Consider the following 20,332-nt stretch of genomic DNA (forward strand, 5'->3'; position numbering starts at 1 on the left):
GAGAACTCCTCAGGGCTCAAGAGCAGATAGTGCTTGTTGGAGTTGTGCCCAAATCATTTGGGGTAAAGTCATGGTGTAAATGGATGAAATACATTCAGAAGGTTTGTTGCATTACTGAGCTGATTGTTAAAAAAGAAAAAAAAAAAAAAGGAAAAAGGCAGAATTCTTGCTTTTCACCAATAGATTTATTATAGTTGATACTCAAAATATGTAACTGACACAGGGGTATGTGGTTGCATCCAGTTATTTCACATGCATTAAGTATGTACTGAATGCTGTGAATTCACCACCAGAAATAGTCACCACTATTGCAAGTTGTTGGACATTTGATGTGTAAAGCATGTTGTTCTTTTTATTCAGCCTGGTCATTTGGAAAGAACTGTCAGCATGGAAGGTTGTGAGAGCAGTCATAGTGAGGAAGAACAGCAAGTATCTCCTCCAGTGTTTCTAGAGGAGGAAGAAGAAAGACAAGAAGAGGAAGACAAAGAAAAAGAAGAGGAAAAAGAAGAAAGAGAAGAGGAGGAAGAAGAAGAAAGAGAATATGAAGAAAGAGAAAGAGAAGAAGAGGAAGAAGAAGAAAGAGAAAAAGAAGAAAGAAGAGAAGAAGAGGAAGAAGAAGGAGAAAGAGAAGAGGAAGAAGAACAAGAAGAGGAAGAAGAGGAAGGCAAGGAAGATGCAGTTGGCCAGTTCCCTTACATGGAAGAGCACTGGGAAGGTGAAAATGAATTGTTTTGATAACTCACAAAAAACTGTTATTAATGTAAACTTTATGTAAGATAAACGTGTTAGATCATTGGCCAGAACCTGACAATACATTATCCTCCCTTGTCCCTCACCCTGTTCTTGTCTGGGATTTTCCCACATAAATGGAATTCTTGGTGACACTTCCACATGAAGGCAGAGAACATTCTCCTGTTCATTTGCAGGTGTATAATAGACCTGTGTGTTTTGCCATAGGAATTTTTTTATGTACACTGCAGTAATGCTATAAAATGTCATCTCTGATTCCCCACACTGTGACTTGACAGCAAGTGTAGAAAGGTTTGCATTTTAAAATTCAAAGTCTCGTTATTAAACTGTTGTTTCAATATCTGCTAGAATATGATCTGGAAGAAGAGCTGGATGGTAGTGGCAAGATGGAAAACAAGGACACTTCTGAAGATTCTGGAGACCAGTCTGATTCTAGCACGTAATTACCTTGTTCAGTTCAAACAGAATTTCCTCTGTGGTGCTGAGTGACCAGCTGTGTATGGCATGCCTGAAACTAGTTTAAAATGTTCCTGTTAGAATTGAAAACTATTGTTGAGGAACGTTAGGGATCAAGAGGAGCCACAGGCATTTTAAAACAAAGACACATCATTAGTACTTTAAATGAGGGTATAAATGTTCAGCATTAGATATCTAATACTGAAAATCCTGGCTTAAGTCCATGCATGCAAACTTCCTGTGCCGTGTTCATGTTCTTCCTTATTTATAACAGTCTTATTTGTAACAGTTCTGCTAGAATAAAACAGAAAGCAGGGATGTAAGAGTGTCAGACAAACTTCACATAACTACAGTTCTGCATTGTGTTTCATTGTTGGTTGTGTGTTCCAATTCAAAGGCAAAGCTCAGGACACTCTTTGGGCAGCATTGGTGACATCCAGCCTCTGAAGTCTGCAGACAGAATTCGCATATCAGCCTCACAGAGAAACTTCCAGTTGCTGGATAACATGGTCAGGGGAAAGGAACTGGCATTCCAAAAATCCAGGTTAGTGTCTAAACAAGCATAATCCATCAGCACAAACCACCAGCAAATACTGAGCTGCTGTATCCACCATAGATATTTGTGTTTATAGAACCATGTATCTGACAGGAATCCTGGCTGTGAATCTTGCCCCCAAAAAGAAAAGTCTCACTGGGAAGAGAAAAGAACCTACAAAACATAAATGATGTGTTTGTTTCTTGCAGTGACACGCTGAGTGCCTGTCGGCTGAGGAGCAAGGTGCTGGCAAAGCAGCTGGATCATGTAGACATGGAAATAGAGAGAGAGGAGGAGGCTGGCAATGTGTAGGTAGAGAGTATTTCTGGATACCAAGGATTACAGGCATCCACTATGTTCATCTGTGTGTAATTAATGAGATAAGGGCAGAAAGAGGTGGAAATTTGGGAATGGGTAAGAAAGAGATATATTTTAAAATGTAACAACAGATATAAAATCAGCCTAGCCCACTGCTGTCAATTATGTCTGCCAGGATCTCAATCTTCTATTCAGTCTGATGAATCAAGGTGCTGTGGCACTTCTGGAGGTCATGGCTTTGCTTCTGGTGATTACTCAGTCAGGATTTATATATGTGTGTGTGTGTATTTTTATAAATGCACACATACATGTGCCATTCCTTTCTTGTGTTGTTCTGGAATGCAGGAATGCCTTTCAGGAGTAGCTCTGCATACAGGAGCTGCTCTGAAACACTTGTGCTATCAAGTGGGAGGCAATTTACTGTACTCTTCACATTTGGTTTAAATAGAAAGCAGTGGGTGGCTTGTGTACCAGGAGCCAGAGGCTTGTGAACAAACTTTGCAGCTGCATTTCTAACCTGTGGTAATCTCCAGGTTAGAGCAGGGATGAATGAGAGAAGGGAAGGCAGGTTAACTGCCAGAATGGGAGAGCTGCTTAAACAAAACTGATGAGCTGATGTAAATGAGCCTCCTGAGGTGCTGCAAGTGGGATCTCAGAGACAGTAACAAATCCCAGCAAAGACAGAAAAGCAGTGTGGTGTTTATCCTTATGATGGGTCACATGGAGAGGTCTAGATATGGAAAAAACAGCAATTCTCCCAATCTCTTACATTTAGCAAGTGACTGGTGGAGTGAGAAGGCTTGATAGATTCCTGGCTTATGAAATTCAAAGTCTTTGTGTTTTAGCAATAATGCAAATCCTGGCTGCCATTAGCACTGGCAATGCCAATGCAGAAATGTTGAATTTACAGGAGTAGCTGCAGGTAGAAGATCCAATTTTCATTTAGAGGCTGGGAGTTTATGTTGAGTATAGTCAGGCCACTGTCTGTGGATCCTGTAGTACACTGCTAGTTTTCCTGGGGAGAGAAGGAAAATAACTGTGTGGGAATGCTGCAGTTGTAGGCTAAGTGTATGGAATATTGTAGTACCATTTTAAAAGCAATATCAGTCTAGGTTCTCTAGGTTCCCCTACACTTATCTTCATGAATAATACTACTTTTATCAGTTTGAGAAGTGGATATCTGCCTTAAGCTACTGGTCATTGCTTTTGAAATTCTCATCTGTTCCTTTCAACCGATGTGTAAGAGTTTAAAGAAAGCTCTGCTTTGAGAATGGACTCTTGGAAGTGCATAACATTCTGGGATTCTGATGAGTAAATCTGAGCCTTAGATCAGTGCTTTATTGCAAGAGGGGCTGTGTTCCATTCCTTTCTGATGGGTTCTGTGTGACCTTGGCAGTGCAGCCGTGTCCCGCCTGCAGGCCGTGAGCAGCCGCCTGTGCACTGAGCTGGAGAGGGAGAAGGAGCTGGAGCTGAGACTTGCTCTGACACTAAAGCAAAACTTGTAAGTGAGGGAGTGAAGAAAGTGTGAAGGGAATCAATCTTTATTACATTCTTCATATGCTGTTGGATGGATTCAAAAGTTAATCAATAGAGAAATTGCTTGTCAATATGGAACTACATTCTAGAGCAACTTTTAGCCTGCATGGTTCATTCCTTACAAAACTGGGTGCTGTGGCTCAGTCCCCAAGTTTGTTTTGTACATGTAAATAAAGTTTTGATTTTATTATGAGAGGTGCATAAATTGTGACCTAAACAGGTCTCATTTGAAATGTAAAATAAGCTGGACTAAAGTAAATCAGTCTGTGCATGAACATAAATACTTGTAATTTATGCCTCTTAGTGTTTTTGTAGGGCATAAAGGAAAGGATAGAAAATGAGCATTGTAGCAGTACTGTGTATTTTTATTGCTGCTTGTAATTGATTGTTCACACATAATAAATTACTTCTTTATATCAGACAGAATAAAACTGTCTTTTGCAGGAGGCAACAGGTGAGTGTGTTTATATTTTGGTACACAGGTACATCAAAAGAGGAACACAGGCACGAGCTTCTACTGTGATTAGCCAAGTGGTTAACCAGGATACAGTGTGTTCTGCTGCAGTGTTGTGTAATAGCTTTAAAATGCTTGACTTGTTTATTGTGTGATTAGCAATACACAGAACAGATTAATGTACTCAGCTCTATCATATCTGGTTCCTTCAGCAAAGCACAGAAGAATAAAAGCTGTGGCCTGTCCCTGAAGTTATTTATTGTTGAAGGAAAAGCTATTTTTAGAATTTTTCTTGGTTTTCATATTTTCTCCTAGGTAAATGGGAGAAACCCACAATTGAGTTTTGGGTTTTTTACCTTTTTTTGACCAATATTTTTGATGTCTTTGAAAGGGATATGCTATTAAATATGAGCCTTAGTCTGAAATACCTGTGTCAGTAAAAGGGTTTTATTCAAAATATGTTTTAAAATAATAAAAGAAAGCATGATTACATGTTTATTTTCTTCATAGAGCCTTCCCTAATCAATCTATCACCTTAAAGTGAAAGAATATCAGTATTCCAATGAAAACAATTCACACTTTTTTCTTTAAAGGCTTGAACTGTGGCAGATAGAAACTGAGCAGGGAAAATACGACATCCTCCGTGAACAACTTCAAAAAGATGAGGAGGAGCTACAGATGCAATACCAGGAGGAGAAAGAAGTGAGGATTTGGAAGGAAAAAATAACAGCCCTGCAAGCAGAAGGAACACGTCGGACCCGAGAGAAGTAAGAGCCTCAAAGTCAGAGCCTGCTGCCTTTCCTGTTTTATTTTCAGCCAATTCTCTGCTGCAGGTGCTGAGATTAACTAGTTCAAATGCTACTGTGGGTTTTAGCTGGGTGTGCTTCAAGAATATTTGATGAGGAAATGCATTTAAAGTAAGAATTGGCCACAGCCTTGCAGTTATGCAGGTAAAGATTTCTGATTTATGGGAATAAACTTGTTCATGAAAAACTATATATCACGTTTATCATAGGAAATGAGGTTTATTGGGTCAGCATGTGTCTGCAGTGCTGGCCTCCAGGACCTTCTGGACTTATGGTGAAGTCCATTGAGATTTCCTGGAGCAGAACAAACACCAAAAAGCACTAAAGTGCTCTCCAAAAGCCAAGCCAAAGTGTGTCAGTCTGTGGCTTTTGTGAAGTTTATAATTTTGTCTTTAATATGGGTGTAGTGGGGAGCAGAAAAACATCCTAATTTCAGACATATTAATAAAATCCCCAACCCCACCCTGAGGCCTCATTGTATTGAAATCAAATTCTCCTTAGTCCTGCTGTAACTGTTGTTTTTTCTGTGTTTTGCAGAAGAGAGGAGAAAGCCCAGAGAGACCATGAAGAAAGGAATAAAAAACTCCTCGAGGATGCCAAAAGGAACCATGAGAAAGCAGTCTGCTTCCTGAAGCAGAGCATGGCAAGGTGGGGCTTCACTCCTTTCCTCTTGTACATTCTCTGCTGGGCAAGAGTTTATCCTTCAGTCTTTGAAAAAGAATGATTTTTCTGCAAGGTGTGTCTTCTGTTGCACTTGGAAATCCCATGCCAGGTACAATTTGGTGAAGCATTGAAATCTTACAGAGCACAAAAGGAGGTGGAAAAAAGAAAATCCACTCAGTGTCCTACCATGGCCTCCAGATTCCCTGGAGTCTTTGTCATGAGGGCTCTGACCACTTGGAGGCATTGAGAATGATTTGAAGCATTTTATATGTGACTGCCATTAATAGAAGTGGTACAACTAAAATCCAGGTTTGAAACCTGCCCTGTGCCATTCTATGTCCCCTCAGAAATGTGGTAAAAAAGCATCAATGGCTTGATGGGCAATTTTTTCGTGCTTCTGCTTAGGTTGATTTTAAATTAAATGTTTTTTCATAGATTTATGTTTATAATATTTACTCTGGTGTTGAATTATTTTGCTGCTGAAGAAACTGAACATTTGTTACTTATTCTTACACACATGCAAATATATCCTAATATATAAATATTAGGCCTTAATTGTCAAATGATTGAAATAATTGTACTGTTTCTCTGTTGGTTTGTTTTTATTAAATAGTGCATACAAACTGATCATAATTATGAAAAGCAAAATCAAATCGTTTTTGTTTTCTTAAAAAATGCATCTAACGTATCAATCTTAATTTTTTTCCTGGTTTCCCATTACATTAACTGGAATATTCCCTGGTTTGATTCCTGCCCACATATTTCTAACTTACAGAGTTTTTAGAGTTTATTTTTAGTGTAGGTACATGTGCTTGGCTTGAAAAGTTTGCTACATAAGGGTTTAAATATTGCTTATATGAGCAACACCTGAATTCTTTATTTTAGCAGCCAGTCATATGTCATAACATGAAACACATTCTTCATATCCAAAATTTAAAAAAATTAAAGTTGTTGAGCAAAATATTTGAAAACCTGTTGGCACTTGGAGCTCAAGCAGTGCCATGTTTGGAGGAGTCTCCAACTGCTCCCTGTGCCCATAGGCAGTGCCCACCCAGGGGTTTGCAGCAGCAGTGCCTGGGGACTTTGGCAATTACTCCTTGTCAGCTCAAACATTCTAATACCAAGATGAGATTTCCAGGATGAGAGCCTGAAAGATTTTAATTTGCTTACAGAATTCAGGAAAAAAATGCAAAGGAAGAAGTGAAAGCTCGGGAGCATATGGAGAGAAGGATACAAGCTGTGCTTTCCCTGAAAACCAGCATCACTTCCAACAGGGTACTGCTGCTGGGCTGGGATGGGAATGAAGTCACTGACTTGGGAGACTGCTGGGTTCTAGTGCAAGTCAGTTCAGTTTTCCTTGCAGAGTTGATTTTTGTAATTTTTGATCACATCACTGACCAAACTCCTTGAAATTGGGGACAGTTTAACCATGGGAAGGATGGCATGAGATTTGTGTGGGCAGGTTTTGACACTTCTGCTGATGCAGTTGATTCTGTCAACAGTCTAGTTGTTCAGGGAGGGGAACTCTCTGGGAAATAATGCATACTAAAAAAAGTTCTCTGGAAGTTCAGCCAAAAGGATTTCCAGTTATTTGGATCCCAATGCAGAAATATTCTACATGGAGAAAACATATGGAAGAAAAACAGTTATTTGAGAATTTAAATAGTATAGATTAGGAATTTCTGAGCTATGCTGCTTTGCTTTTCTATTTATGTTCTGTGGAATCTGAGGGAATGATCTTAATTTAATCCTGATTTGTTTAGAACTGTTATCTTTTCATATTCCTTCACTGAGCAGCATTTCAGGGGCAGGCTGGAAGAGTAGAGAAGTAGCCTGGACCTAGTCAGAGTTTTCTGCATCTCAGCACCCCTGGACTACAGAAAATATTACAGACAATACCTTCTGCTTATCCACCATAAATGTATACCTGGATAAGGAGACCAGCATTAGATTCTCTCTTTCCTATTCTTTAATATGTGAATCAAATATGTAACAGGTTTGTGTGACTTTCATAGGAAAGGCTCCAAACTCTCCAGATTTTGAACAGAGAAAAGGCCTTGGAAGCAAAGAAGGAGGAGATGAAAATGAGGGAGGCCATCCTAGCAAAAGGAGGGAATGTTATCAGGGAAATTTTTCTCCATAAACGACAGCAAGAACATGAAAAAAAGAAAGAGTGAGTATCAAATCCATAACAAACTCTGCCTGCTCCCTGGAGCTCAGTCAGATCCTGAAGGCAGAACATCTCTGGTGGTGCCTGGAGGGAGTGAATCTCTCTCCCACTCAGTGTGTGACACTTGCTCAGTCTGTTCTTGGTGCCCTGAACTCCTGCCCTAGGGGTGCTCAGAGCACCAGAGCTCAGTGGGTGTTCTGTGATCAACTCCTCCAGGGGGGGAGTTCAGTGACCCTCAACTGGAAAGCTGAAGTAACTGTCCTTCTTCCTCCCCTGAACACTGTGAAAGTCTGTAACAGCCTTCTAAAACACTGTAACTGCATATATTTATCTGCAAAAAAAATGTATAAACAGCCTCTGAATCACTTGGTGTCTTGGCACAAATTACCACTGAACCCAACTTAGAGACTTGCTATTTAACTAAAAGGCTCCAAGGGAGCTGGGTTTTAGTTAATATTGATAAACAACCATGGTTGGGTTCATATTTCTTACAACTTTGGATTACAGAGTTCTTAGAGAACTGCAGAAGTCAAGAAAAATGGAGATTGTGTCTCGAATTTTGCAAGAAAGAGCTTCTGTTCACAAGCAGAGAAAAAGTCAGTCCCCTACCAAAGCAATTAAGGCTCATGGTAAACTTAAGGATCCTTTAGTGCAGAGTGGGGAAGCCTGGCAAAGTGAAGAGATCTACAAACATACTGATGGAGAAATATCACAGGTAATCAAAGGCCTGGGAATTAACTCTCTTTAGATAGCTTTGTTGTTGTTGTTGTTGTTGTTAAACGTGCAGGTCATTGAATTCTCTTTAAAAATAGCACAGACTACAACCAAATATGAGGCAGTAGAGAGCAAGTGGAGTGTAATTTCCCCATCAGATCTCTTACTACCTGTTAGTTTCCTTTTTGTTGAAGGAAATATAGTGACTTGTAATAAAAGATTTTGTCTGTAATCAGAGTTTTAAGAGGGGATTGGCCTAAGTTGGCATCTTTAGCCTCTGAGCCAAAGGCCAGGAGGCCAAAAAGCCAAAGATCTGTCATTTTTGTTTTAAAAAATATCAGAAACTGGTAAGTGTTGAAAGTAACTGTTCTGTAGTAATTTCCTCTGCATCTTCAAACCTTGTGTTCTTTCACCACAGCCATGGCACTCTCCATCAGTTTGTTCCTTGGCTGGAGAAGGAGCTGCTCCCCAAGCAGAGAGTTCTGAGAACAGACCCCAGGATGTGCTCTGGGGAAGTGATGGTGAGGACACAGACAAGGACAAGACCCTCCTGGTACCAGAATTCCCAGGACTTTGGAATCGGGAATATGACTTGCACAAGGTAAATGTTGTGATATCTCTTGTTAGAAACAGAAAAGAACCTTGCTTGAAACCAATAATTGTGTATTTTGAAGTTAAAATGCAGACATTATGTTATTACATAGATTCAGAAATTCAGATGTGAGAATATCATCAGTCATTGCTGTTTGACACTGTTCTGGAGAAGTTTGTTCTCTCCAAGAGAAAACAGTACTTCAGGTTTAGTGCAGAAATCTGTGAAGACATAAATCACATTATGTTTAATTGTTTGAGTTTAAGAAAACTTCAGGATTGATTCAAAAGAAATTCTGTCAGTACATACTCCTAGAATTGCATGGAGGAGCCCAGGACCATGACTGAAGCATTCCAGTGAAGTCAGCTGACTTTTTTCTCAATGTTTAATAAGTTGAGGAGGGAAAAAACCAAACCCTTAAAGAGCAGAATAGCTAAGTCTGCACTGAAAAATATGATGTTGTAATGCTGGGTGAGGATAAACTGAAGAACAGACAGCTGAGAGTCCATTAAATTATTCATGTGCCAGACAAAGGCTGGCCAGGTGCTGGAAGATTCCCTTTGTAGATTTTTCTGCTTGAACTGCAGATTCTTGAACACACACAGATCTGGTGGGTTTTCTATATGTTCCTTTTTAGGTGCCCAAAGCAGAAGATCCAACACTGTTGGCTATAAAGGCAATGAGGAAACAAATGGCTGAGAAAAAAATGGAGGAGTTTCAGACTGGAATTCTTCACAAACAAACTGTGCCTGGTCAGGAACATAAAGGCTGTGCTTTCCACAGCAAACCCAGCTGCATTCATTTCAAGGTCAGTGGCCATTCTGCATGGAATTGTAGAGAGGTATCTGCTGGAGGTATATCCCAATGTCTTGATCAAAATTCTGTTGCAGCCTTTAATTAGTCTGTAGTGAAATTTGAAACAGCTCTTGCCTTTTTCTCTAACAATCTCTTAGTTAAGTGATAGATTAAATAAACTAGTTAGTTTTGCTATCTAAATGATAAAATACTTCCTTTTCTTAGGGGAGTTTAAATGCTGTCCCAAGGGTGAGCAGATGATGATACCTCCTGTTGGACTGAGTCATATGTTTTTTGAAGGGCAGCATGGCTGGTGCTTGTATATTGTTTGTAAATAGATTATTACTGTAAAATAATGTCCTTAAAGAAGTGATGGCTCCCATTCAGATAAATTTCAATTAGTTAACAAAACTGTTAATAACTCACTTAGACCATGAATGTGACATCATGTCTCTGATATTCACCTGGTGTCTTTGGCATTCCAAGGATTTTGATGTTGGCCAAATCTACAAAAAGAAGATAGTTTTGACAAATGCATCCTACAGTGTTAATTACTGCAGGCTGGTGGGAATCAGTGAATGCCTCAAGGACTTCATCAGTGTTCAGTAAGTAAATTAATTGCAGACTTGTTTTACTTTTGTACCACAACAAGAGCTGGAACCCAATTCTGCAGCAACTGAAATCTCTGCTTGTTGTGGGTTAACCCTGCAGGCAGAGAAACCTCACAGAGCAGCTCCTCATTCCCCCCTCAGTGGGATGGGGTAGAGAACTGGGGGGAAAAAAGTCAAATTTTTGGCTTGAGATAAACACAGTTTAATTGAACAGAAAAGGAAGGGCAAAAAACTGATAAAATAAAGGAAATCAATGTGGAATCAGTTTGTGCTCTAAATCAGAATTACTTTATCAAGGTAACATCTGAAATAAAGAGCCATTCCTTAAAGTCCTTCTCAGGAGAAACTGCCAGAGATCTGTTCAGAAGGTCAGGATGCAGGTGCTTATTTCCTGCCCACATTTTAAGCTCCTGAATTCTGAAGTGTTTCCCTTTCTGAAAATGTTTCATTTTGCTTTGGTTTGAGTTTAATTTTGTTTTGATAAAGCTGTGAAGGGTGAGTGTGTTCCATGTCTCACTTGGCTTAGGGGCTCCCATGGCTGACAACACTTCCTTATCTCCTCTGGCTCCTCTGCCAGGCAGAGCAGGGCTCCAGGAGTGCCTCAATAATTTCATTTGCAGTGCAGCTGTGAGATGTCTTGTCTTCTGATGGGCATTTTCCCTGCCTCACACAGACCATGAAATGAGTGGCAGATTCTATTCAAGATAATTTTGATACAGCTGGCAACAAGCAGCACATTCTCTAATCATCTGCAGCTCCCTCCTTGGGTTTTTCCTCTTCATTTTGTGTTTGGACAGGGGAGATGTTACAGAGCAACACTAAAATGGATAATGGGAGAAGTTCTAATTGTCTGACAAGTCACTTCCACCTGTTCTTGCTGATTTTGAGCCTCAGCTTCACCTCTTTGGCTGCAGTCCCTGTCTTGACTTTTAAAAGCACTTCAAGTCTTTCTGAATAAAACCTTAATAAAGAATCAGCCTTTGTTGTTTCCCAGTTGCAGCAGGGTTTTGTAGCCTTTCATTAATCTGTCACTCATTCTGACTTTTCTGATAATTAGTCCAAGTGAGAGGGAAAAAAAATCTGCCATTGTTGCCAGAGCAGGAGCTGGGTGTTCTATCCACAGCTTTAATTTGGAGTTTTCTATTCATTATCTCCATAGTTTTGACCCACCTGGCAAAATGTCTTCTGGGATGTCCTGTGAATTCCTGGTAACATTTAAACCAATGGTAAGTGCACAGGGAGAAGAATCCTAGTATAGGCCACTAGTCTGATTAAAACAATCATTAATTTAATTTCTTAACTGTTAACAAGGAAAAAACTACATGTTTAGAAGAGCTACTGTTATACATGGACAGCTGTGTGCATGTTCAAGTCTGATGAATTGTTGTAAGGCAAATTCTGAGGGCACTTTTGGAAAAATGCCTCCAGATGAGAGCAGATATTTATAATCTTACCCAGCTGAAGTTAACCAAGTTGTCACAAAGACTCTTTTAAAGTGGAAACATGGAATCAGTAAAGATACATTTTAATATGGTACTCAAAGAATGAGTGAAAATATTTTTCATCAGACTGCATAGGCTAAGTCTTCTGAAATTACTTTGTTTGTTTTTCCTGTTGTTTTTTTTTTCTAGATAAATAAAGAGCTGGAAGGAGCAGTCATGTTTATGGCCCAGACAGGTTCTTTTTCTGTTCCACTGAAATGCACAGTCAAGACCTGCATTGTAAGGGACTTCTTTTAAGCATGTGGATAATATAATTATTATTATAAAAAAGCGGATGCTCATTTAATTGACATTAGTGCAATGTAGGCCAGGGCTAATTAATGGTTTATCTTCTCACAGCTGGCTCTGGATAAAGAGCTCATTGACTTTGGCAGCCTTGTGGTGGGAGAGAGAATTTCACGGACCATCAACCTGACAAACAGTGGAGCTTTGGGAACCACATTCAAAGTTCAGACGTCAGCAGGTGCCACAAGTACCCTCAGAGCAACAGTAAAAGCTGCTCCTGCAAGAGTGGTGGGTCCAAAAGCACTTCCCTAAAGGAATGTTCTGCTTTGGGAAGTGTGGTGGAGTTGTGCAGAGTCAAAAAGCAGCTCAGGTCAGAAAGGACTTGGGAAGATCATCAAACTTTAGTACATTTGGGTTGGTATAAATATAATCTATTAGACCCAAATATTGGAAGATAAAAGCAATTCCTTTGTGAGGAGTGGGGAAGACAACAATGTTGAATTTTTAAGTATTTTAGTAATTTATGTCATGACTCCAATATTCACCACATTTGTGACAATTAGGAGAAAATACATCAGTTAAAGAGGAGATTCTGACAGAGTCATTAAAAATCTCAGCTTGTGGAAGGCAGAAGCATGTGAACTGGTACAAAACTAGCAATCAAGTGAGGGGTGTGGTAAAAAGAGGGCTGGTTTCACCAGGCTGAGTTTTGACATAGAACTGCCTGGGTTTCCACTAGAAAAATGTTGGTTCTGTAAATTGTAAAGTAGCTGGCACTGCACTGCATTGCTCCTGTTACATTGTTTATCTGTTTGGGGCAGCCAGCAAAAATTCAATCTGCTCATTAATAAAGGTCTTGTAGAATGTGCAGTTCTTGGAAAGTGCAACACATTTCTCCATTTATGATGTGGAGCTGTTGCAAGAAAAAGTCTGATTTTCATCAAGCTTCTGCTGGATAGAACTGGAACTGATACAAGGCAGAGAAACAGCCAGGGGACAAAATCCCTCTCTGTGTTTCCTGACAGGTCACTGAACATTCCCCTGAAGGGGAGGGCAGCATGAGTCCTGTGGCAGCTGGGAATGCCAACAAGGAGCAGATTTATGCTGAGCCCAGAGAGGGGGTGACCCCCTGTGCAGCCCTGCAGCACGAGAGCAGCAGCTCCATGGGTGAGGTGATGCTTTGGAACGTGGCCCTGCACTTCCCCAGGCCAAGCTTTATCCAGCTGTAGTCTCCTGTAAAGAACTGAGCAATTCAGTTTGCAAAGTTACTCAGTAAATTAAGTAGCTCATCATTCCAGGAGTAATTTTATATTTCTTTCTGTGCTGCCTCACAGAAAATGACTAAAAATAATGCCTTGACACCATTATATCAAAAGCAGCAGAGAACCTCACTGCTCATTAGTGATCAACAATTCAGTCTCAGAAGAACACAGAACCCAACCAGCTTCAGAAATTGCAAAATTGTTAACATCATCCTTGTCTCAGCAACTGAATCCCCACTTCTCAGAATAGCAATCCACATGACAGGTTTATTTTTATAGTCTGTAATTCTAGGAACAAGGAAGCAGAAAGATGAACCTCCTCAGACATTTTCCATCTCATTCCTAATGTTTACTATGTGCTTAATAAAATGCAGTCTTGCAGAAGAAAGAGTTTCTTAATTGGGTTCTTATCTATATTTTTTAACATTTCTTCCCAGTATTGATCATTCCAATTTCAGGAAGCTGAAAGTTCCATGGGAAGGCTGTGGGTGGTTTTTGCAGGTCCTTCTGGCTGCATTCCTTTATCCCACTGAAATAGCTCTTGAAGGCCATTCCCACTTCCAGCTGAGTCTGTATTTTTGAACCATTCATGTTGTTTCTCAGCAGTGGAAGGCTCAGGTGACTCAGATAGAATTCCAAATTAGAATAAAGCTGGATGGCCAAACAAATATTTCCTTCCAGACATTCCAATTTTCCCATCACTGCTGTACATGCTTGGATTTGCAATATTGACTCAAATTAATGTACTTGTTCTTTGTTGGATAGTTTTTTTGATGAACTCATCCAGCATTTTGCTTTGTTTTGTGTTTGTTTTTTTCTCCAGAGCAACTTAGTGAATTAAGTATCAGATCAGATCTGGACACTGACAATGAAGATAATTTATTGGAACTTTCTCCTGAAGAAATACCAGTTGAAATTATGCTTGGAAAGGTAATGAATGTCCTGAGATGCAGACAAGATTTCCCTAGGCTGAGCCTGCATCAAATAAATTGCTCTGGTGAGAAATGCTCAAATGCATGATCATTCCAAGCCCACTGGACATCACTGTATCACAGTTAATTCTTAAAATGAAATCACTTCACACTTTTTCTTTTGATCTATAGAGACAAAAGGTTCTGTGTACATTCACATTTCCCACAATTAACTTTTTCCTGCCATGTGGTTCTGTGGTTAAACAAAGCACTCAAGGAGGGGCAGGAAGAATGTCTGGGAAATGTCAGATTTGAGCCATATCAATGTTGTGGTTGGGATTTTTCCTGTGCATAGTGAGTTTAATTGAATTACAAACCAGGTGTAGTAGGGTGTGAGTACAGTGAGTATGTACAGCCTTTTTATTTCAATGCAGTTTCTAGAGTTTCACTGTTGTTGCTCAGGTGACTGAGGGTGAGATTGGACCCTTCAGCTCAGTGAAAATCCCAGTCCTGTTTGTCCCAGCTGTCCCTGGGGATGTGAGGGCAGTGTTTGTGATCGTGTTTGACAACCCAGACTGCAAACCAGTGAGTGACATGTTTCAAAACATATAGAAAATAGTTTAAAATCTTCTCATTTGTGCCTTTCTCAAGAATTATGTATTAGCTAGTTTTATGGGAGATAGTTTTGCAAATCATAGCTCTTCTTTCTGGTGCAGGATGCTTATTAAACCTGGTAATTTTCTTAATTTCTATCCAAATAATCCAGGTATTCCCATTTTATCAGACCACATATTGGAAAACTTCTCATGTCCTGGAAACAAATGTGGAAGTAGTCTCCATTATTCCCACCACACATAGTTTCTTTTCTTTCTTATCTATCAGAATTGGAATTATTTAGCAGGCAGTAGTGAAGCTGATGTGTGAAAGCTGGAAGAGATGGCAACTTTAGTTTCCACTTCAGCATATTGTGATTCTAAATTTTATTGGGAGCCAAATTCTGCTTGGAACAGTTCACAGAAGCTTGCCAAAAAAATAAAGACAAACTTCCCAGAAGCTCAGCAGCCAGTCTTGGCTGTCCCTGGGGCTGCAGAAGGAGCTGCAGACACCTGCTGAGGCCCCTGTGGGCACCTTCTCCTCCAGGATCAGCTTTGCAGGGCTGAGCTCTGGGCCCTGCTGCCAGACCCGGGGCACTGCAGGGAGCACAGCCCTGTGCTGCCTTCCCTGCATTCCTGTGCTGCCTGAATGAGCTGCAGCCCCAGGGGAGCCTGGACTGGGGCCCATTCACTTCAGCTAAAGGCACTTTAAATATTCTTTTCAATATCATGGCCAGATGCTCTTGTTTCATGTTCCCTGTCAAAAAACCCAACCCAAAGTATAATTGTGTATTTCTGCTGGGGCACTGTAACATCTTGGGTTTACTTTGCAAATTATTTTCCGAGGTCTGTCTCATTAAAGAACCTGTTCCACTATGACTAATAAAATATTTTACTCAGCTGAATTTATAGCAGAAATTCTTGCTATAAGTCAGTGAGAATCTAATCCTCTGCCAGCTGAGCTTCAGTGCCATTGGAGTTTCTGTGGATGTGCCCATCTGGGTGCCCCAGCCCAGCGTGGACCTCAGGATCTGCCTGTACGAGAGGCTGTACCAGGAGAGCATCGAGGTGTGCAGCAGGTGAGTGTGCTGGGGGTACCTGTGAGTGTGCTGGGGGTACCTGTGCCCTGGCACTGCAGGTGAGTGTGCTGGGAGTACCTGTGCCCTGGGCAATGCAGGTGAGTGTGCTGGGGATACCTGTGCCCTGGCACTGCAGGTGAGTGTGCTGGGGGTACCTGTGAGTGTGCTGGGGGTACCTGTGCCCTGGCACTGCAGGTGAGTGTGCTGGGGGTACCTGTGAGTGTGCTGGGGGTACCTGTGCCCCTGGGCACTGCAGCTGAGTGTGCTGGGGGTACCTGTGAGTGTGCTGGGGGTACCTGTGCCCTGGCACTGCAGGTGAGTGTGCTGGGGGTACCTGTGAGTGTGCTGGGGGTACCTGCCCTGGCACTGCAGGTGAGTGTGCTGGGGGTACCTGTGAGTGTGCTGGGGGTACCTGCCCTGGGCAATGCAGGTGAGTGTGCTGGGGGTACCTGTGAGTGTGCTGGGGGTACCTGCCCTGGGCAATGCAGGTGAGTGTGCTGGGGGTACCTGTGAGTGTGCTGGGGGTACCTGTGCCCTGGGCAATGCAGGTGAGTGTGCTGGGGGTACCTGTGAGTGTGCTGGGGGTACCTGTGCCCTGGGCAATGCAGGTGAGTGTGCTGGGGGTACCTGTGCCCTGGCAATGCAGGTGAGTGTGCTGGGGGTACCTGTGAGTGTGCTGGGGGTACCTGTGCCCTGGGCAATGCAGGTGAGTGTGCTGGGGGTACCTGTGAGTGTGCTGGGGGTACCTGCCCTGGGCAATGCAGGTGAGTGTGCTGGGGGTACCTGTGCCCTGGCAATGCAGGTGAGTGTGCTGGGGGTACCTGTGAGTGTGCTGGGGGTACCTGCCCTGGGCAATGCAGGTGAGTGTGCTGGGGGTACCTGTGCCCTGGGCAATGCAGGGGCACATCCTGAAAGCCCTCTGAGCTCTGGAAAACTTGGGCATCCTGCTGATTCAGACTCCCAACACCTGCCCAAGCTCTGAGATATCCACACACCTCCCCACTCCTGCCAGATTCCCTGTGTTGTTCCTGTTCTTTGGGAGAGCTGTGAAGCCGCTAGGGAATAGCAAACCCACAGTTTCCTCATGTGGAATTTGCACACTAAACATTTAGAGAGATCAGTGTGTCTAAAATTAAGTGCACATTGGGTTGATTCAGCCAGGAAATTTTATGTAAGAATATTTTGTTGCTTCTCAGCTAGTTTGCATTCAATTAAAGTCCTGGAGGGGACTTAGGACATGGAAGTTGGTTTCATGAGAGTCTTTCCACACCTGGGATTAGATCTGGATAAACCATGTCAGTCCTTTTGCATCCAGTCTAAAATGGAAAAGGTGCAGCCTTTCCTGACCCATGGAGGCATTAGGGATCCACTGGAAGGACAGATCCCTCTGATTACACAGAGAGTGACCAGACAGTGAGTGATGGGGGGAAATATCTGGGTATTTCAGAGTTCAAATCAGTCATGTCTGAGGACTTGTTCTGTTGGCACTGTGATATAAAGGGAATATTCCAGCTCCTTGGCTTCTGGAGATTTCCTGCTATTAAAAGTAGTTATGGGAACATTTAATTGTCTTCAGGTGCTGGGTGTCTTCCCTCCACCTAATGCAGTCACTGTGGAATTCTTATTTTAACAATTTGCATTTCTTAGAGTCTATTTCAATAGGATTGGGGTGGGTTTGTGGGAGGGTGGGGGAGAGATTGGTTCTGTGGAAGGCATCCATTCTAAACCTCTTACCAGAATTACAGACTGCAGAGATTCTTCACAGTTGGAAAGAAATGAGTAAAGCTGTTATCTCAGAAATTCAGCTTACAGATATGACAAGCACAAGTTGTTATGTAAGTGATTTTACTTGGTCTAGATAACCCAGGGATAAAACTTATATGTATAGAAGCAGAATAACTCTCCTAATGAAACTTAAGAGTTCAAGGGGATCCCAAAGATAGAAGCTGTCAAATTGCTTAGGGCAAAACTTCTCAAATGAGGGAAAAATCCTGCTGATCCTTTGCCAAGTTTCACCAGATTAAGAGCACTTAATATGTAGTAGCCTGTCCTTAGCACCTTGGCAAGTCAAGGCTTTGATTCATCACCTCATTTCCTTAATTAGGAAAAATTGCCTGTTATACAGTCAGATGGGCTGAAATTCAGTGTATTTCATATGCAGGAATAGTGTGTCAACTTTTTATCCTGCAAAAGTGGATTGATTTCATCATTCTGTTATGGCCTGAGCAGTTTCTCCCTCCAGAAACTCCTGACAACTTTCCCTGGTGTGTCAGGAGGAGGATTCCTCCTGGAGCCTGCCAGTATCCCACTGGCTGTGACTTGTAGGCTGTAGCACAAAGGGAAAATAAAGTTTCCACTAGAGTCAGATACCTCTGGAACTGGAATGTCCCAGCAAGCTCTGATTAATTGTAAAATATTGCTAATACTGGTTTTGTTCTGGGTTAGTTGGGGTTTTTTTCTGGTCATGAAGATCCTGGCAATCAGGCAGCATAAAGGGTGAAAATGTCTTATCACAATCATGTTCAATATAAATCATTTTGAAAAGTAATTTCTTTGGCAGGTTATAATCTGCACTGATTTAATGAAGTAGTATATAATTCTCTTAGATTGTCAACAGTCAGAAATCATTGCAGGCTCCCAGCCCCACTTGCTGTAGCTGTTGATTTAGAGGAGACCATCTGGCCTGACAGCTTGGAAACCAGTCCAGGGGAAGGAGAATGACAAGCTGAAATATTTGTAAATTGCTCGGCAATTTTGCACTTAGGCATAAAATTCCAAAGCAGGAGATGATCCATGGCTATTGCTGTGCTATGATAGGGCCAGAATTCAGTAGACAGACAGAGGATTCCTGGCTTCCAGTGTGCCATTCCCAGGGCAAATTGATCCCAAGGCTTAGCAGGGGAGCTGGCAGGACCAGCTCAGCCATGCTGGGACTTCCAGCCCTGCAGAATCTCTGCTGGTGGAGGACAGGTTACATCTTTTTAAAGAAATCACCAGGGTTCAGTCATCCAATTAATCCAGATAGAGCCAGTGTATGTTAGGAGTAAATAATCAGCTGATTATTTCACAGCAACTTGTCTTTGACTGCCCTGACCTGACTTAGCAGCGTGCTGAGCTCTGACAGTTCTCTTTGCATCAGTTTGTGAACTCTTTGCTGCAGCTGGGTTTGTTACAGAACTTCCAAGTCTTGTTTTCTGTACTTAAAAGAGAACACAACTGTGTGAACTTGCTGGAGCAGTTTTCCATGCCCATCATTTTCAAAGGAAGCTGGGGATTGTTGTGATTACAATGCAGAGGTGGGGGCAGGAGGGCCCTGACTCTGCTGCAGTGGCCTCAAAGCCACCTGAGCACATCTGATGTGTTTGCAGAGCAACAACCACGCTGCGTTTGAAGTTTGAGGTGTGCAGAGAATTGAGCAAGCACATGGAGCTGCTTCCAAAAACAGGCTACATCCAGGCTCACTCATCCTTCAGTGCCCAGCTCAAGTTCCTGCCCAGGTAACCAACATTAATCTAACTCCAATCTTTCAGGATTTCAGTGTCAGTGGGAAAGCTGAGCAGAGTTGTTGTTCCCTCCTGCTGTCCAGGCTGGACCTCACAGTGCTGCTGCAGTGCAGGTCTGGTCTCCCCCCATCCCCCTGGAAGCTGCCAGATGCTCCAGGAGGAAATGAACTTGGCTGCCAGGGCTGTGAGGCAATGCCCTCCCTGCAGTGCCAGCAGCACTGTGACAGTCTGAGCTCTCCATTCCTGCCAGGCTGCTCCCCTTCTGTGGGAAGCTATTCTTGTCCAGGAGGGAGGTTATTGAGGCAGGTGGCTGCTTCATGGATCACTGATTGAATAATTCCTGGACAAGAACTCCTGTGCTTGCTAATTAAGGTGAGAGTGGTTGGGCTTCCTGTCCATATCTCTCCTCCCCAGGTACATTTTTCTCCAAATGATGAAGGTATTGATAATGAATTTCACATGGTGTTTTATGTAACATCTCCTGATGCTAAAAGCTTTATCCCAGCAAGTTTTGCTTCTGTTTTGCGAAACATCTACAAATACAAACACAGCTCAGTGATAGGAAACAATTCCAGCTCCTAAAAATTTAAATACCAGAGCTCCCATTGGACTCTGTTCATTTTATTTACCTCATCCTTGCTATCCTAAAGAATTTAGCAGGACATTTCAAAAAATAATGAATGACATATGGAATTAATTTTGGTGTGCATCCAAATACTTCAATGTCTCTGTCTTTGCTGCTTCAAACCTGCTGCTTCTTTGATGTGGGTGCTTAGTGCCATGGATGCATGTTTGGGTTCTCACAGATGTGCTCAGCACCTCTGGATTCTACCCTGATTGCAAAATTTGCACCAGGT

The 20,332-nt window shown here is 42.0% G+C and overlaps 1 protein-coding gene across 1 annotated transcript in view; it reads left to right on the forward strand.

Annotated features, from left to right (window-relative positions):
• The window catches only part of CFAP74 (cilia and flagella associated protein 74), a 36,212-nt gene that overhangs the window by 572 nt on the left and 15,308 nt on the right, over nucleotides 1–20,332 (forward strand). Inside the window, exons 2-22 of the mRNA XM_079326376.1 lie at nucleotides 361–715; nucleotides 1,099–1,189; nucleotides 1,604–1,750; nucleotides 1,951–2,049; nucleotides 3,456–3,560; nucleotides 4,643–4,816; nucleotides 5,393–5,503; nucleotides 6,691–6,793; nucleotides 7,534–7,691; nucleotides 8,196–8,403; nucleotides 8,821–9,003; nucleotides 9,632–9,802; nucleotides 10,276–10,394; nucleotides 11,560–11,626; nucleotides 12,032–12,121; nucleotides 12,242–12,415; nucleotides 13,153–13,294; nucleotides 14,213–14,319; nucleotides 14,763–14,885; nucleotides 15,851–15,972; nucleotides 19,341–19,469. Coding sequence (XP_079182502.1) covers nucleotides 388–715; nucleotides 1,099–1,189; nucleotides 1,604–1,750; nucleotides 1,951–2,049; nucleotides 3,456–3,560; nucleotides 4,643–4,816; nucleotides 5,393–5,503; nucleotides 6,691–6,793; nucleotides 7,534–7,691; nucleotides 8,196–8,403; nucleotides 8,821–9,003; nucleotides 9,632–9,802; nucleotides 10,276–10,394; nucleotides 11,560–11,626; nucleotides 12,032–12,121; nucleotides 12,242–12,415; nucleotides 13,153–13,294; nucleotides 14,213–14,319; nucleotides 14,763–14,885; nucleotides 15,851–15,972; nucleotides 19,341–19,469 — 2,951 coding nt within the window. The 5' untranslated portion in view covers nucleotides 361–387. The remainder of the gene's footprint in view (nucleotides 1–360; nucleotides 716–1,098; nucleotides 1,190–1,603; nucleotides 1,751–1,950; nucleotides 2,050–3,455; nucleotides 3,561–4,642; nucleotides 4,817–5,392; nucleotides 5,504–6,690; nucleotides 6,794–7,533; nucleotides 7,692–8,195; nucleotides 8,404–8,820; nucleotides 9,004–9,631; nucleotides 9,803–10,275; nucleotides 10,395–11,559; nucleotides 11,627–12,031; nucleotides 12,122–12,241; nucleotides 12,416–13,152; nucleotides 13,295–14,212; nucleotides 14,320–14,762; nucleotides 14,886–15,850; nucleotides 15,973–19,340; nucleotides 19,470–20,332) is intronic.

The sequence above is a fragment of the Erithacus rubecula genome (genome assembly GCF_903797595.1).
Source record: "Erithacus rubecula genome assembly, chromosome: 24".
Lineage (NCBI taxonomy): Eukaryota > Metazoa > Chordata > Aves > Passeriformes > Muscicapidae > Erithacus > Erithacus rubecula.